The sequence below is a fragment of the Callithrix jacchus genome, chromosome 9 (genome assembly GCF_049354715.1).
Source record: "Callithrix jacchus isolate 240 chromosome 9, calJac240_pri, whole genome shotgun sequence".
NCBI classification, from domain to species: Eukaryota; Metazoa; Chordata; class Mammalia; order Primates; family Cebidae; genus Callithrix; species Callithrix jacchus.
Window position 1 is genome coordinate 88,471,856 of NC_133510.1, and position 19,061 is coordinate 88,490,916.

The 19,061-nt window shown below is 41.5% G+C and overlaps 1 protein-coding gene across 6 annotated transcripts in view; it reads right to left on the reverse strand.

Moving 5' to 3' along the window:
* PLEKHG7 (pleckstrin homology and RhoGEF domain containing G7) overlaps nt 1–19,061 on the reverse strand; it is a 66,394-nt gene that overhangs the window by 34,589 nt on the left and 12,744 nt on the right. For 3 of the 6 annotated variants that reach the window (XM_078337027.1, XM_078337026.1, XM_078337025.1), the window contains exons 1-3: nt 15,587–15,743; nt 7,392–7,519; nt 3,612–3,652 (exon numbers count right to left, since the gene is read on the reverse strand). In XM_078337027.1, the coding sequence (XP_078193153.1) occupies nt 3,612–3,652; nt 7,392–7,519; nt 15,587–15,717 (300 nt within the window). In that variant the 5' untranslated portion in view covers nt 15,718–15,743. Of the gene's footprint in view, nt 1–3,611; nt 3,653–7,391; nt 7,520–15,586; nt 15,744–19,061 lie in introns of those variants that run through there. The other 3 variants (XM_017976262.4, XM_017976261.4, XM_017976259.4) reach the window with 1 other exon arrangement.

Sequence of the window (19,061 nt, forward strand, 5' to 3'; positions counted from 1 at the left end):
GCTTTTAGAAGCCAGCTTGGCTGCATTTCAAATGAATGTTTATCACAAACAGTTTTTCGACTTGTTCTGTTGCCTCAGGTTGCATGATATTGGCATGGATCTAAACAGTTTGGTGAAAGTTAATCAACGTTATTTTCATGAGCAAGAGAAGGCACAGGTTATCTGCTGTTGCAGGTAGGGGCTCCCTGCGTGTCTGAAAGGAGACCCTATCACAGTTTTAGAATATGCTAATGGGCTGTGGCTGGTTTCTCTGGTAGGGTTATAGCACTGAAAGAGGAAACCTATTGTAGACTCATTAGCCTCCACAGCAGCAAAGGAATTTTGGAACCAGTTAAAGACCTCCTACTGCAATTGGGACATATGCCTTTTGTTGATGTCTGAAACCACAGCGACTGCATGTTGTGGAAATAAAATATCAGCAGTCAGTTGGAAAAGAAAGAGGCTGAGACAATGGAAACAGCATTGGCATTGTGGGAAAGTGGGTGCTAGCCAGGGCGCTCACCATGGCTTTCTACGGGTTTGACTAGCCTCCTGGCCAAATGGCTGGGTGAGTATTCCAGTGAGCAGAGGAGACGGTCCTCCCAGTGGTCACATTAACTCTTGAAAATGACACACCCATTTAGTGCTTTCTTGCCTCCATTGTGGTATTAGTGGTTAGGAGAGGCGATGAGAAGCATTTGAAGGTTATTTGAGTGGATAAAGAAAAGTGAGAAGCCAAGGTTAATTCTGGAGTCTCAAACTTAGTAACTAAGAGGTAGGTGGCATGAAGACATGCAGTAGTCACTGGTGATATGGAACTGGACAAAATTGAAGGTGAAGACTGAATACACACATTTTTGGAGGGGTTGACAAATCAGTGAGAACAGGCAAGATCTATGAGAACTCTAATGAGAGAATAGAGGAAGGATTTTCTAGGTCTGGTGAGGGGGACTCCCACAGTTAAAGGAGCAGGGCCACACTGGGGCTAGAACAAACTCAAAGCCAGACTGCCTGGAACTGCTGGATGCTCCATAGCTTATGATGAGCTGTGTGTCCTCAGACAAACTAGTCAACCTCTCTGAATCCATTTCCCCATTTTCAAAATGAGAAGTAATAATGTTACTTACCTTGTTGGATTGTTGTAGAATTTATGAGTTCACATGTGTTAACTGACATACATAAACAAGAATACATGCAAACAGTAACAGTGCCAGGTAATGTGCTAAACATTATAGATGCGTTAGCTTTTATTACTAATATATTGATGGCTGGGAGGAAAGGAAGTAAGAAAGGAGGAAAAGGACAAATCTGTAATAGATCGGAAAAACACATCATAACACAGATGTGTGCTTGTTATATTGATGTGAATTACCATTTACAGAGATATGAATTATGGAAAAACACATCGCAACATAGAAGTGTGTTTGTTATATTGATGTATATTGAAATACATTGTTATATATTATCATTTATAGAGATCTGATAAGGCTAAGAAGATAAAAGAAGAAGACATTGTGTTCTTGTGAAAGTGAAGCTTCTAGAAATGACTTTCTCTTCATTGCTGAAAACAGCCACTAATTATTCTTTCTTTGTGTGTCTCCATCATTGCCTCCCTCCCTCCCTCCCTCCAACACAGTGCTAACCACTTAACATGCTTCCCCCACCACCCAGTTTACTTGTCAGTTCCATCTTCTCAATTGTGAGCTGTTAATGGACATCTTGGCATCTTAGATATCTGTCCCAGTACTTGGCACAGTTGCTTAACACGTGTGTAGAACAAGTTGCTTCTTTATGGAAAAAAGAATGGATTGATCCCAACAACTTGTAGGAGCATCCCTTCCTTAGCAAAGTTCTTCCCTTCTGAAAGCATACTCTCTCTCAGGTGGACCTGAGAGTTTTCCTGTCCTAGATAAGCCCTCGGGAGGGTTGCGGGGAGATGCCCCTTCTCCTGAGATCTCAGATATGATTGGTGGTGACCAGCTCTGCCTGTTTATTTGAGGAAATAGCTCAGGAGGGGCTGATCATAAGCCTTGTCTAAGACCTGTCAGAAAAACGGACACAGCATGTCTCTAAATGACTGATGAGAAACAGCCCTGGTGGCGATGGTGTTAACAATTTTACTAACAATTTATGATTTGTAGCTTGTGATGTTTAGAGTATGCGCCATATAAATGTTTCATTTTTGGGAAAAAAGTGAAAGTCAATCACACTTGGCTATGAGAATAAGTAGTTTTCCAAATCCTAATTAAAGACTACTACTGGTGATAATGGCCAAGATTGACTGAGTGTCTGTGTGCGCCCTGCTCTGGGGTAGGCTCCATATGCATTATAAGGCACTCATTACAACCACCCTGTGAGGCTGGGACTGCTCTTCTGCCTTTTATAGGGAAGACCTGAGCTGAGGGAAGATTAATCCATTTGGCCAAGGTCATAAGGCAGTAAGTGAAATAGCTGGAATGGAACCTCAGAGGGCCTTTATTTAGCGATGGGACTTAAAAAATAGCAAGGTGGCTGGGCGCGGTGGCTCAGGCCTATATTCCCAGCACTTTGGGAGGCCGAGGCGGGTGGATCACGAGGTCAAGAGATCGAGACCATCCTGCAACATGGTGAAACCCTGTCTCTACTAAAAATACAAAAAAATTAGCTGGGAATGGTGGTGCGTACCTGTAGTCCCAGCTACTCAGGAGGCTGAGGCAGGAGAATTGCCTGAACCCAGGAGGCGGAGGTTGCGGTGAGCTGAGATCGCGCCATTGCACTCCAGCCTGGGTAACAAGAGCGAAACTCTGTCTCAAAAAAAAAAGCAAGGTGTGTGTGTTCATAGAACCACTGCAGATGTCAGCAGCTGATGCCAAACTGATTGGAAAGGCCATGAGGGCAGATTTTTAACAGAATGAGACATAGTAACCGTCCATAAGACCCCACTGCTGCTGCTGGTCGTGGTGTGTAGGTACTGCAAGCTGATACTGCTGGGAGAACACAGATCAGTCCCTTCCCTTCCCCTGGAAAACAGGAGGAGTCAGGCTGATATCATGAACATTCCCTTCTTCTTTCCACAGAGTGCCAGAAGGAATGGCTTGATTGTGGCCACCCTTGTCCTAGGCAGTAAAGTCTCAGGGACCACTGATTGAGATGGATAACTCGTCAATTATTGATGGAATCAAGAATGAGTTTAAACCTACTAGGACTAATCCCATTGGCTTTCCCAGAAATAGAAGTGTATTTGTGGAATCCGTTTCTGTAAGATCTCATTCATTTTTCAATGTTCCCAATATACACAGCATGAACAGCAAACTGGGGCATACATTTGTGCAAGTTTGCTTCATCGAGTGAGCTGCTTTCTAAGCAGCAAGTTATAAATTTAGTGTTGTAAAGCATCACTATATTAGGATTGCTTTGTGTTTTTTTGCAGAGCTAATTAACCACTGGCAATTAGCACTGTTTCGCTGCACAAATTGGCACCATTTGGCATGTTCTGTAGCCAATACTACGGATGTGATGATATCATTTATATTTCACGTGCCATCTGCTTTAATGCAAAGATAAAGCAGAGTGAAAGGGCTCTTCAGACATTTCTTACTTTCTTAGCTACAGGAGGCTTAATTAAAACAAAAATGGCAATTCGCAACACTTACCACTCCTCTTTTGGAGAAAGGCCATCTTGGCTTTTTGGATTCTGGGTGAAATTAAAGACAATCTATTATTATAAGTACTTATAGTAACTAGTGACAGATCACTGCAGTGCTTTACAAAACCTGCTTTTTGAAAATTAGCCAAACAGAATTCATCCTGCTTTAATTCTCTTTCTCTTGAGAATGCACAGAATGAATGTTTACATTTTTGCAGACAAGTGAATGAAGCAATGTTGCAACTGAAAAGTTGGTGTTCTGTTGCTGCCTTAAGGTGGTATTGCCCTGTTTCTTTACTAGTGTATTATTTAAACATTTTTTCGTCATCACTTAAGGAGAAATTTATAAACTTTACTAAAGATGTTGAGTAATTTATTTAAGACAGAGAACCACAGCACTTTGGGGCTAAAAGGATAGGCCCTTCATTTTACACTGTCTTACCAGAATCATCCCATCACATGCAAACTTTAACAGCCTGAGCAAATGGGAGACTCAGAAACTACATTAATTCGTAATCCCCAGATGTGGTTAAATGAAGACTCTGAAAATAGGGAACATTAAAACATCACCTACTGGGTGCAGTGGCTCACACCTGTAATCCCAGCACTTTGGGAGGTTGAGGTGGGCGGATCACGAGGTCAGGAGTTCCAAGACCAGCCTAGCCAACATAGTGAAACCCCATCTCTACTAAAAAACAAAAATTAGCCAGGCATGGTGGCACGTGCCTGTAATCCCAGCTACTGGGGAGGCTGAGGCAGGAGAATCTCTTGAACCCGGGAGGGGGAGATTGCAGTGAGCCGAGATCGCGCCGCTGCACTCCAGCTTAGGCAACAGAGTGAGACTTTGTCTCAAACCCCACCCCCACCAAAATCACGCATTTTTATATTGGGGCTTCTTGCTATTGGCCATCATCTAGGAGTTGCTTTGAGTTTAAAAGAAAGCCATTATTCAATCCCTTATTCTTTTGAAGACCAGGAAGGAAAGAGATTTGACTGGATTCTAACCTTTTGATTTTTATGCTGTTTGCCTAAAGTTGTAATGCTGCCTAGAAAAAGATGAAAATTGTCTCTTAGGTTTGGGTGGCATGTTCTGACCATTCAGTATGCAAAATGGACATCTTACATGCCCATCTCTCCTCCTATCAGATTCCCCAAGAGAGTGCATAATAATTCACTCAAAGGGAAGCAATGATCTAAGCAGCATTTACTGCGAAGGATGTGCTTAAGGTACCTTCCCACCGTAACCTTGGGAGCCACCTGCCCAACAGATTATCCTCTCATTCATTTTGACCACCTTATTGATCTTTACGAAAGGGAGATTAGGTGGACTCTCCCTTAGGCACAAATCAGCTTCACCATACTTAGCTCTTACATGCCTGGTGGTAAATTACTACATCCAATTTGAACTGTAATAATTGAGGTCCCTGGTCCTTGGCCAATTTCTCTCCTGTGCTTTTCTAGCTTTGGAGCCTTGGGAAAGCTTTGTAAATATTCAGAAGATTTATGAGTCTTTACTGAATTCATAATCTTTCATTATCTGCCTTAAATAGACAACTTTGTTGAACCAGAATCTTTATTTCAACATCTGCAGGTGACTCATATGCATAGCAAAGCGTGAGCAAGCACTGCTTTAGATCATGCCTTGGGAACATGAGGTCTCTATTCTAAACTCCTTGAGAAGAGGGCATCGAGGGGTATAAGGGAGGATGCTGCTTATCTTTTGCTGTGTGGTATCTACCATGATGCTGAGCACACGACAAAACAGCTAGTGAGATGTAGAAGCAATCATGACCTCGTTCCTTAGCATGTGGTTCTCAAACTGGAGCTGGCAGCAGAATCACCTACAGAACTTATTAAAAAACAAACTGCTGGGCCAGGCATGCTGCCTCACACCTGTAATCCCAGCACTTTGGGAGACCGAGGCGGGTGGATCACCTGAGGTCAGGAGTTTGAGGCCAGCCTGGCCAACGTGGCAAAACCCCATCTCCACTAAAACTACAAAAATTATCTGGGTGTGGTGGCACGCGCCTGTAGTCCCAGCTACTAAGGAGGCCGAGGCAGGAGAATAGCTTGAACATGGGAGGCAGAGCTTGTGATGAGTGGAGACTGGGCCACTGCATTCCAGCCTGGGTGACAGAGTGAGACTTTGTCTCAAAAAATAATAATAAAAAACAAAACAGACTGCTGACTGGGTATAGTGGTTCACGCCTGTAATCCTAACTTTGGGAGGTCGAGGAGGGGGGATTACCTAATGTCAGGATTTCTAGACCAGCCTGGCCAACGTGGTGAAACCCCGTCTCTACTAAAAATACAGAAAAATTAGCCAGATGTATGGTGAGCACAGAATAAGACTCTGCCTCATCAAAAAAAACAAAAAACAAAAAAAAAAACAAACCACCACCACCAACAAAAAACCAGACTAACAGACTGCTGGACTCCACCCCCAGAGTTTCTGATTCAGAAAGTCTTTGGGGTAGAGAGCCTGGAATCTGCATTTCTAACAACTCGGGTGATGGCGAAGCTGCTGGTCCCGGGACAGCCTTTGGGAACCCCTGTTCTAGTTGTTAACTAATTAAGAGCATTCTAAAGCCTCATAAAACACACTAACCTCTTTTAAAGTCACACTGTGTTTTGAACTAGCTCTGATTTCTAGGGGCATGTCCCAACGCAGACCCATCTTGGTTTGTTCACATGAATTATTGCATCATATAAGACAGTAAGTAGGTTTGAAAGGGTCTATAAAAATAAAGAGCTATAAATATGTATGACTTATTCACTGGTGGCCCTGGGCTCCCCATACAGGAGACTGCAGCTGCCCCTACAATAGATGACAGATGATGAAGAGGCAGACTGGAGAGAGGGCACTGGACTCGCAGCCAGGAGCCTCGATTCCATTTCTCTGCACAAACCAGCTGACTCCACGACTAGGCCACTTCTCCTTTCTGGGTCTCACTCTCACATGTGTGATTGAGGGATGACCCTGGTGGTTTTCAAACTGTTTTGCTGGGTGTCCAAGGCTCCTCGGGATGCTTTGGAGGTGAGTCTTTGGGGCTCATCCCAGCTGCAAGCATTGCAGCTTCACCTGGATTTGTTTTATTCACCGGGTTTCCAAGTAAGGATTCTGTTTTAAAAAGGACTCTGCTAAGTACTAAACCAGTTTAAAAACTACCAGCATGGATAATCTTTAAGTCTCCTCTTAGCTCTCAGAGGCTTCGATTGACCTATCCTCAGAATCTTGAAAAAAAAAAAAAAAATCTGAACACCTAATTGTTCTTTTATTTCACAAATAAGTCGAAGATGCAAAGCTTTATCCCTAAAGCCGCTTCTCTATCAGACACTCATCTGCCACCGGCACCTTTGCCTCCCTGTGGTACCACCCCGGTTGGAAGATATCAGTGTGAGGCTGAAGCCTGGGAATGGAATGGGAGATGAACATGACAGCAATAATGGGGACGCTACTCACCAGCCTGGGGAGGGCACTCTGATCTAGATGCTGCACCTGTCTCAGGTCTTGGGCCTGGGATAAGACATTTGGCCAGAAGACATCTTCAGGGAAGAACCATGCCTTATTCATCTCTATAAATGGAATGTCCAACACCAAGGCTGGTACTTAGCTGGTTCCAGTAATTCCAGCAATAGCTGGTGCCTGTTGTAATTGGTGAAGCTGATTCTAACTGGTCAGGGCATATATTCTACTACTTATTCAATATTTTGAAAATGTCTCCCAGTTATGGCAATATCTGTTCCACAGTGGGCATGGAATGAAAGTATGCTGAATGAACAGAACCTGAATTCAGCAGCAGAAGTGGGTGGCATAGGTAGTCAGCAGCTCCATCTGACACCAGAAGGTCCCCGGGGAACACCTCAAGTCCAGGTAAGTTCAGCACCACAGAACTTCGCCTGTGCTCGCAGAACCTGTGCTCAAGAGATAAAAGGAAAACCACACTGAGATATAATCTTAAACCACTCAGAATGGCTATTATTAAAAAGTCAAAAAACAACAGATGTTGGCATGGTTGTAGAGAAAAGGGATGCTTATACACTGTTGCTGGGAATGTAAATTAACCTCGATGGAAAACAGTATGGAGATATTTCAAAGAACTAAAAATAGAACTACCATTTAACCCAACAATCCCACTACTGAGTATCTACCCAAAGGAAAAGAAATCATTATATAAGAAAGACACGTGTACACATATGTTCATTACAGCACTATTCACCATGACAAAGTCATGGAACTGAACTAAATGTCTAATGATTGATTAAATAAAGAAAATATGGTATATATATGTGTATATATACATGTACGTGTGTCTATATGTGTGTATATTCTATGGTGTGTATATATATGTGTGTGTGTATATATATACACACGCATACACACACATATATATACACACATGTATATATACACACATATATACACACAAACATATATATACACACACATATACATACACACACATATACACACATATGCACCATAGAATATACACACATATATACATATACATGTATATGTATACACACATGTGTATATACACACACATATATATGCCATATTTTCTTTATCTATCTATATATATACACACCATATATATACACACAAACACACATACACACACCATAGAATACCATGCAGCCATGAAAAAGCATAAAATCATTTCCTTTGCAGCAACATGGATGGAGCTGGAGGCCATTATCCTAAGTGAACTAATCCAGATGCAGAAAATCAAATATCACATGCTCTCATTTGTAAGTGGGCACTACACAATGGGTACCCACAGACATAAAGACGGAAACAATAAACTCCCAAAGTGGGGAGGGGTGGGGTGGGAAGGGAGTAAGTGTCGCAAAATTAACTATTGGGTAGAACATTCAATATTTGGATTATGGGTACATTAGAAGCCTGATCTCCTCCATGATGCAATATGCCCATGGAACAAATATGCCCCTGAATTAAAATCATTTTTTAAAAAGATGCGAGGAGAGATATTAGAGCTGGGTTAGTCAGGTTCATGGTTCAGACAACCTCTGTTCATGCAGAATGGCTGCAAGCTGTCTGCTTCTGCTCTGTTAGGAAGGATTGGGAGGCACGGGAGGGCTGTGATGACACAAATGCCCCACACATCTACTCATCGCCTCTTCGAGCCTTACTTGCCAGTTATGGTTTTGAGTAATCCAAAGCAGAAGAGTGCACCTCAACTTGTCAACACAAATGCAAACTGCTTGTTCTGACTCAGAAGGATATTAGGAAAAAGACCTCAAACACAGAAGTCTTTGCAAATTATGCACACTGCCTCAGAAGGCAGTAGGATGCATGGGAGTTATCATGGTACCCAGATCTGAAGCTGGTCGTTAAAAGTCAGCCACTTGTACTTTTCCCAGAGAAAAGTGAGAAATACTGTTAGAAAAGTTTATCACACAAGGCTATCTACCTTCTCCTTTCCCCTGACCTCTCCTTTCTCCTACGTTCTCCTTTCCCCTGGCCCATTTCATAAAACGTGTCTGTAGGATGTTCACAAAATAAATGGGTGATGTCACAGACACAGTGGGGGAACAGTGCCAAAGCCACCAGGCATCTGCTCAGTGATCTCTAAGGAGAAAAAGTGGTAAAGGGTCTGTCATGTTGAGGACCTTCCTAATAACATGGAATCAGAGGGACTCACAGTTTTCTCATCAGAACTGTTCAGATATTCCTTTGGTCTGTTCTAAGGGAGAGAGAGATGCAATTTCTTCTGTTTATTGACCAATGTAATCTCTATATTTTCACCAACAATTAGTTAGCATATGTATGTTACTTTACATAGAAACAAATTTGTCTTGATTTATCAACAAAAGCATAACTATGAAATTGCCTGGAAAGTTGAGAGCCCAGGTTTGTCATACCCTTTTGGATATTATGATTTTGTCTAGCACCCTCCCACCCCTAAAAGTGACCGTGCTTGCATCCCTGTTAGTCTCCCTGTCACAGTCCTTCCTCTGCTCTTTCCACTTTCCTACCTAGTTGCTACTCAAGTCCTAACAGGCTCTGCAGCCTGACCTTCTATATGAGCCTTTCAGCCAGCACTTTTTCTGGTCCTGACCTTCTATATGAGCCTTTCAGCCAGCACTTTTTCTCTTGCCTCTTAATTGCACATTCTCAGATCCCATGCCCTCTTTCTTATCAATATGTCTAAAGTTGGAGTCCATGTTATGCCATTAGGTTCATCATGCTGCTGATGAAAACTGGTGTAGGTTAGCACATCCTGTGGAATTAATTATAAATACCCATCCCCAAGACCCACTGTGGAGATTCAGATTTAATAGATCTGAAGTGGGCATCTGCATCTGTATTTTTACCCAGCTCTCTGGATACTCACCAGAATTGGAGAACAATTAATTTTGAGGATATAAGTAACTTGATATAGGCCTTTCCTACCTTTAGGTTTTGAGTATTTTCACATTTTGAGTATTTTCACATTTTCAGCCTTTGCCAAAATCTTTTCAAAACATTTTACTTATGAATAGTAGAAAAAGTTATTTCAGAATTTATAATTAGTTAACTTATATCCCATAATTTTCTACAAAATACATGAAGAAAGGATGCCTCAGACTGTTTAGATACACACTGTAGACACAAAATAAAGTTTATTTTCAGTTATAAAATGCTATTTCCTCCAAAAAGTCTCCCGTGATACTCAAAGGAAATAATTTTGCATATTTGTGCAATCCTCCATGTCTCTACTAGATCAGGGCCTCAACATTTTTTGATTGTATTAACATGGTCATCTCTTACCTTGGTTCTCCCCCTTCCCTTTCTTTCATCTTCTTGATTCCATCCTATACATGGCCACTAAAGGTGAGTTATCTAAAATTTAAGTCTGAACTCTTCCCTCCCTGGCTTAAGACACCTCAGGTGATTCTCAGCTTCCACCAGATTAACACATTTTAAAGCATACCTACAAGCCTTCCATGATCTGTTTCAATTACCTGCCCAGTATTGTTTACTTTACAATTTGATCTCTGGAAACAGAGAATGGGTTGTAATTCCCCAAACAAAATGGTGTTTCCCAGCTTGGTGCTTTAGCTGGTAATGTTTTATTTCTTCCCTGCCTTCCCCAAGTCTAACTCCCACTCATACTATGAGATTCGGGCCCAGGAATTCTCTCTGTTAAGGAGCACAAAAGGGAAGTACTTAAGTGACATTGGGCTCAGCTTTATTCAATTGTCCATATTTCCTGGGATCTTGTAATCTATTTCACCTGCCCTTTCTCTGCTCTTTTACTGTTTTTTTTTTTAATTAGGAAACTTTAGGAGAATGTGGTCATCATTGTTATTGGAATAATAGATAAGGTGCCAACCGAATGTGCATGCTCTTTCCTTTTCTTGCTGTTAAAATCCTGCTTTGTCTGGGGTGGTATGTGCTGAGGTCATAGACTGAGCTGCTATGAGTCTCTTGTAGCTAGTGAAGGCCATGTGACCCAAACCTGGCCAATGAGATTTAAATGGAGGCTTAAGCATGTGAATTCTGGAAAAAGTATTTCAAAAGGGGCAGATTCAATTAGCTTCTTCTGCTTACCTCTTGTCCTTTGCCTCCTTGCTATCTGGAATAGATCTTGAAACAAGCATATACCAGAACTTTTGCAAACACAACAGCAGAATAAAAAAATAGGTGCCTGCGATCTGGTTATGTTACCGAAAACCCACCCTTTACTTGCCTAGGCCATTCTAGCTGGGATCTGTGACATGCAGACAAATGCTATCCTTACTAACACCGATCTCTCATCCTGGATTCCTCCTCTAAGAATGAAGCCATCTTTCAGGATACTACACTCCTGTTTGACTTTTTCTCTACTTTATGATTTGGTTTTATAAGAAGATCATTAGGGCTGCGACTTCTTACAACTTTCCTTTTTTGTTTGCCAACTCAATGTCCATGATAGTTATGAGGACAGAAGGAACCTAATTAGGTGGAAGTTGAGAAAGTTAAAATAATTTGAATGAGAAACATAATTCTAGTTTTATCATATTGCATACAGGACATTGGGATTGACACATAATCGATTAGCAGTGTACAAATCCAGCCAGGAAGTTTTATAATGGTCTTCAGAAGGTATTATTTAACATAAAATGCTGAGAGCTCATATATGTCTTCTTTCGTAAAGTGTCTGTTCATATCCTTTGACCACTTTTGAATGGGCTTGTTTGTTTTTTTCCTGTAAATCTGTTTGAGTTCTTTGTAAATTCTGGATATCAGCCCTTTGTCAGATGGGTAAACTGCAAAAATTTTTTCCCATTCTGTTGGTTGCCGATTCACACTAGAGACTGTTTCTTTTGCTGTGCAGAAGCTGTGGAGTTTCATTAGGTCCCATTTGTCTATTTTGGCTTTTGTTGCCAATGCTTTTGGTGTTTTGTTCATGAAGTCCTTGCCTACTCCTATGTCCTGGATGGTTTTGCCTAGATTTCCTTCTAGGGTTTTTATGGCGCTGGGTCTTATGTTTAAGTCTTTAATCCATCTGGAGTTAATTTTGGTGTAAGGTGTCAGGAAGGGGTCCAGTTTCTGCTTTCTACACATGGCTAGCCAGTTTTCCCAACACCATTTGTTGAACAGGGAGTCCTTTCCCCATTGCTTGTTTTTGTCAGGTTTATCAAAGATTGTATGGTTGTAGCTATGTTGTGTTGCCTCTGATGCCTCTGTTCTGTTCCATTGATCTATATCTCTGTTTTGGTACCAGTACCATGCTGTTTTGATTACTGTAGCCTTATAGTATAGTTTGAAATCCGGTAGTGTGATGCCCCCCGCTGTGTTCTTTTTGCTTAGAATTGACTTGGCTATGCGGACTCTCTTTTGGTTCCATATGAAGTTCAAGGTGGTTTTTTCCAGTTCTGTGAAGAAAGTCAATGGTAGCTTGATGGGGATAACGTTGATTCTGTAAATTACTTTGGGCAGTATAGCCATTTTCACGATATTAATTCTTCCTAACCATGAACATGGAATGTTTCTCCATCTGTTTGTGTCCTCTCTGATTTCAGAAATGATGAGTTCGTGTCGTTTATAGGGACATGGATGAATCTGGAGAACATCATTCTCAGCAAACTGACACAAGAACAGAAAATGAAACACCGCATATTCTCACTCATAGGCGGGTGATGAAAAATGAGAACACATGGACACAGAGAGGGGAGTACTAAACACCGGGGTCTATAGGGGGAAAAGGGGAGGGCCAGTGGGAGGGGGAGGAGGGGAGGGATTGCCAGGGGAGAAATACCAAATGTGGGTGAAGGGGAGAAAGCAAACAAAACACACTGCCCTGTGTGTACCTATGCAACTGTATTGCATGCTCTGCACATGTACCCCAAAACCTAAAATGCAATAAAAAAAAATGCTGAGAGCTCAGAAAAAGAAGACCCCTGATATGTCAGAAGCTTCCCCATCAACTGTATAGTTCTCTTGATAAAAATCTAAGAAGCACATGATGAGATTTTGGCATCTAAAGAGGCCCAATTGGGTAGAGATTGAAAAAATTACAATCATTTGAATCAGAAATATAATCTAGGTGAATTTTTGGGAAAAAATGGACTCTTTTGAGCTTGAACTCTAGAAGTTATACACTCTAGTATCATTAAGTTTGATAGTTTCACAAGATTCTATAAACTACTTTTCTATTCTCTGGAGACCTCAGAGAGCATGTAACTACCTTTGGGGTAGAATAGTTCATCTTCCCTGACCCCTTCTGGGATGGCTTATGTGTTTCTCTTCCCTGCTTCTATAGTTCTTTGGAGTGGTGGTTAAGAATGTGGGGTCAAATTTCGTGGAGTTTAATCTTAGCAGTGTGACCCTTCATTGAACAACTTAACCTCTCTGGTCCTTACTTTTCCATTTGGGAAATGCAGACAATAATAATATTGTGTGTGGTTGGACTAAATTAATCAATATAAAGCACTTAGAACAGTGTCCAGAACTTGGTAAGCAGCCAATGAATGCTATTAGACTGATTATTGAATATATTATAATATCATGTTTTATTTGTGTGTCTTTTCTACTAGACTGATGCTCCTTAAGTACAAGAAACATGTCTTATGATCACTTGTGTTGGTAGGTGCTACTTTAGAACTTAATCCATTGTTGCTGATGAACATGAATGAATGAATCCATCCTCTCTCATGGGAAGTATCTTACTTTATAAAGTCATTTTGTAGATTCATGTCTTATTTCCTTTACCAGCCTAAGCTCCAGCTCCTGGTCTAAATTCCTCTGTTTAGTAAGAGCTCAGTAAACATTTGTTAAGTAAATGGAATAATAACCAAACCCACATATACTCAGAGTGATTGATCATTGCCATTTCCCTACACAAACTCCTACAGAATGTGTATTCCAAGAATAGGTAGCTGTGTACTGTTCTTTAAACACACTGTGCACTTCACGCCTCCATGCCTTGGCTTAGGTAGTTCCCATCTGTCTGCTTAGCTGTACTTTGTCTGCCTGAAAAACTTGTATTCATCTTTAAATTCTAGCTTAGATATTCCTTCTCTATAAATCTTTTCTGACCCACTCATGGAGGGACAATTTTTTCTCTCCCTCCCTTCCCCACTCCTACCTTGTCTCTTTATAATAAATACATCAATGGTTCATAGTGGATCTTATATATCACAGAATCTAATCACTTAGCATAGAATCTGACATAGAACAAGTATTCAGATGAGCTTGTCAAATAAATAGACGTGTTGACCTATAGATTAAAATACTGACAGTCCTCAAATGCATTTGTTTTTCATTCTGGAACATAAATGAGTAATTATATGCATACAGAAAAGCAGAATGCAGTTTGAGTGCTCACTCTACCCCAGTTAAAAGTGGTTGGTTACATTACCCCTATCAATTTTGCTCTTGTCCGGATACCTTCTGACATCATGCATCCATTTGGGAGTACAAAGATCAAATTTGGAGCTGAATTTGCACATACAGAGCAGGGATAAGTTACCCAGCTCATAAATGGCTTGATCCATGACCTTGGCTTTTTGCCTTGGTGTTCAAAATCCATGAATGCTTATTCTGGAAATGTGAATATGCCTCTGGAAGGGCATAACAAAATTTCTGTGGCATGAAATATATTTTGTTAGTCAAAAGACAGCCTGAGTTAATAAAAATATCAAGAATTATTATTGTAGCCATGCAGAAACCCAGGAAAGCAATCAGAACGTTTGCACCCAGTATCATGAAGAGACATGGATTGGTGCGGAAAATGTGCCTCTATGTTGAGTCCGTGCCTGGCAGTGGACTGGATTTCTGGGCACTCTAGAAAAGACCCGGGTCCATGTCAGCTGGGGCTGCTCAGATCTTTGGATGAATGATATTAACTCAAATAGCTGCAATGAGTTCAGCATGGCTTTGAATTTAGGTCTCATGGTGGGTGGCATGTGTATCCAAACTGATACCTTCATTTAGCTGTTCTAAATATTAGGATTGTTTTTTAATAACACGTGGCATTCATGCAGGATCAATGTCTCCAATTCTGGATTGATCATCCACTGGGAACAATGATAGTGAATTCAGAATTCTTATCCCCCTCCAGCTAACAAAGTGGTGTCTGTGTGGGGCAGGGGTGTCTGATGTGAAGAAGACAGGGAGGAGTACTTTTAGAGACTGGATTTCCTCACAGGAGGACTAAGCTAGTGAATAAACTAATAACACATGCAAACTATTTGGGGTGTTGCTGGCAACCCACAGCCACCATGTAAGTACAGTATAACTCCATGCTGCCCTTCCTTTGTTTAGAAAAACACAACTAAACAAATATCCTTGAGAAATGCTTTTTTTTTTGGTTTTATGTTTTGCTATTCTGGTTCTTTGCTTCAGGACAAGCTTCGGGACTCAGAAGATTGTATAACTGGGTGTCTGACCCGGACTTTGCAGCTCTCCAGGGCTGGACACCCCTCTACTGGCCTTCCCCACCCCCACCCACCATGTAGAAACCCGAATACAGCCACTCTTTCACTAACCCTGAGTTGCGTTGCCCCAAGCTCGTCAGATCCGAAGGGACTAGTCCCATGGCTGCTGGAATAATCTCGTCTCCCTTCTGGTACCAGAACGTCTCCTTATTCTGTGCTCTGCTGAAGATCTGAAGGTCCATGGTGTGGGCTGAGAAAGCAACAATTCAGAGCATCCTGGGAATTCCCCTACCCCACTGCTGAGCAGGCCAGACGCCCATGCGTCAGCACTCAACAATGAGGCAGCTCTCATGTGCTGGTGCCAGAAATGTCTCTGGCTGCTGGAAATGGGTACCCCAGTAGCTCTCAAATGTGTACGTTTTGTAAGCAATAGACTGATCTTCGTGAATATTATTCTAATTTAAAATCAGCTGACATTTACTGAGAAGTGATTGGTCTCAGACACTTTGTTAAGCGCTTTAGATGCATTATCCTATTGATTTTCACAAGCACCCTATGTAGTGGATTACTATACTCATTTTAGACCAGAGGAAACCGAGGCTTAGAGGGATGCATAAGGAACTAAGGTCACATTGTTATAGTGAATAACAGAGCCAGAATTAGAAATTCAAATATGTAGGCTGGGCGTGGTGGCTCATGCCTGTAATACCAGCAACTTTGGGAGGCTGAGGCGGGTGGATCATGAGGTCAAGAGATTGGGACTAACCTGGCCAACTTGGTGAAACCCCATCTCCTAAAAATACAGAAAAATTAGCTGGGCGTGGTGGCAGGCACCTGTAGTCCCAGCTACTCGGGAGTCTGAGGCAGGAGAATTGCTTGAACCTGGGAGGTGGAGGTTGCAGTGAGCTGAGATTGCGCCACTGCACTCCAGTCTATGACAGAGTGAGACTCTGTCTCAAAAAAGACAAAAAAGAAATTTAAATATGCAGGTCTGACTCCAAAAAGGCTTGTAAATGGGAAGAAGAGAAAAATATACTAGTATTTTAAAGCATAACAAAGTTTTTAAAAGGATGTGATGATGTTTACTGTTTCAGGAAAAAGAGTGGGGTATAATGGTTTGAATGGTGGCCCCCCCCAAAAAAGATATATCCACATCCACCCTGGAACATGTGCATGTGACCTTATTTGTAAAAAGGGTCTTAGCAGATATAATTAAATTAAGGATCTAGAGATGAGATTATTCTGGATTGTCAGAGTGGGCCCTAAATACAACCACAAGTGTCCTTGTAAAAGACAGTAAGAGGCCGGGCTCAGTGGCTCATGCCTGTAATCCCAGCACTTTGGGAGGCCAAGGCAGATGGATCACCTGAAGTCAGGAGCTTGAGACCAACCTGGCCAACATCGTGAGACCCAATCTCTACCAAAAATATACAAAATTAGCTGGGCATGGTGGTGCACGCATGCACCAGATTCTCAGGAGGCTGAGGCAGGAGAATCGCTTGAACCCGAGAGGCAGAGGTTGCAGTGAGCTGAGATTGTGCCATTGCACTCCCACCTGGGTGACAGGGTGAGACTCTGTCTCAAAAAAAAAAAAAAAAAAAAAGATACTAAGAGAAGAGACACAGCAAAGAGAGAAGGGCATGTGAAGATGGACAGACAGAAATTAAAGTAGGGCAGCCATAAGTCAAGGAACACCTGTACAAAAAAGCAAGCGAAAGTCCTCCCCTAGAGATTTCAGGGGAAGAGCGGCTCTGCCCAAACTGTGATTTCAGACTTCTGGTTTCCAGAATGAAAAGAGGATAAATTTCTTTTGTTTTAAGCCACCTGATTTATGGTAATTTATCATAGCAGCCAAGGGAAACAAATATGGGACAATCTCATTGAATGGCAAGGGCACCCAGCTTAGGACCTGGATTCCCAACAGTGACCCTGGCCTGTTGTTTCCCTGGACTGCTGTTTCCTTCTGTGGAAAGCAAGTGTGCAGCGTGAGGCTGTCTGCATCCTTCATTCTCAAGTGTGAGATCCAGGAGCATCGTTCTCTGTCTCTCCTTCTGTGGCCAGTAGGTGTGGACAGGAATTGTGTGATTACCTTTATCTTGGCAGAAATGTTTGAAGATGATGAATTCAAAGCTCCCCTTTTAGAAATATGAATAATAGATTATTTACATGTTTAAAAGATTCCTTCTGTGCAACAGACTTAAACCAATGACTACTGGTCGTAATTCCCAAGTGCAAATTTTAAGAAAAAATAATAACAAAGGCTAGAGAATATGTGAGTACCATTGCCCTTTAGTGATATGTGTATCTTAAAGGAATAAAAATCTTACTGAAGGCACTGCAACTTGGTTAAGGCATAGTCATATCTTTTCCTTTGCTACAAATGTTGTCCAGTGATTTTTTTTTTAATCAGGCAGCCTTATCAGACCCTATTCATCAGAAACTATAGTCCTTGTCTGGTAGTAAAAGTTCATGGTAAATGTAGTCCTTTTCAGCAGGCAGCTTTTCAGCAATTGTGTGTCTAGAAAAAGTAGGCATTCCATTTTAAGAATCATAATGTTTTACCCTATGCAAGAAATATAGTGCAATTTGGAATGCTTGCCTATAACTATGAGTTGATTACACAGGAAGAGCAAATTAAGCATCAGTAACAAACTTTTTCTAAAAATCTCTTTTTAAAATAATCAAAAGAGAAATGACAACTTGGCTGCCAGTTATTGAACTACAGCTCTCTTGGTTAAATCTGGGATATATTTTTCCATTGTGAGCCCAAAAAGTTGTTGGGAATGGGCTTTTGTATGTTTGACTGTGGTTTCCAATTCAACTTTCTATCAAAGCATTCCATTTGTTGCAAATGCAAATGAGAAGGTAGACGGGATGAGGAGCTACTGGTTTACCACCCAGAAGCCAGTACCATGATGGCTATTTCTCATAAATGCGGAGGGAACAAATGGAAGACTCGTGCCCTATATATCAGTTTGAACACAGAACAGAGATGCCTCTTAAGAGTCTCATCAGTGTGTGAGAACCACCAAGGACTGTGGCTGTGGGGTCAAATCAGTAATAGTTTTTGAGCACATGTGTTCAGAGCACCAGGGTAACTGCTGGTAACTGCCCAGAAATCTCACCTGCTTTCTAGGTTACCGTCTTTTCTGGACAAGTCAACACACTCCTGATTGTGGGATCAAGCAATATTTATACAAACCCCCAAATCCCCAGGGGGTTTGTGGGGATTTCTACACAGACAAGCACAAAACAATAAGAAAGGTCAAGGAGGTCAAAAGGAGCTGGAGGGAGCCAAATAAATAGTTGGAGGAGAAAATACACAAAACAAAAGGGGACCATACAATTTCTCCTAAAAGGTATGTTCAAACCTGACTACGAATTGACTTCCTTTTTCTTTTCTTTTTCCTTCCTGAAACATTTATTGGACAAACATTAAACATTTATGTGCCAGGCAGTGTTCTAGGTACCGGGGATAAGGCAATAAACAAAACAGATGCAAATCCTACTTTCCTGGAAGTTACATTTTATTAGGTTGGTGCAAATGTAATTGCATTTTTTTTTTTTGCCACAATTAAACATAATG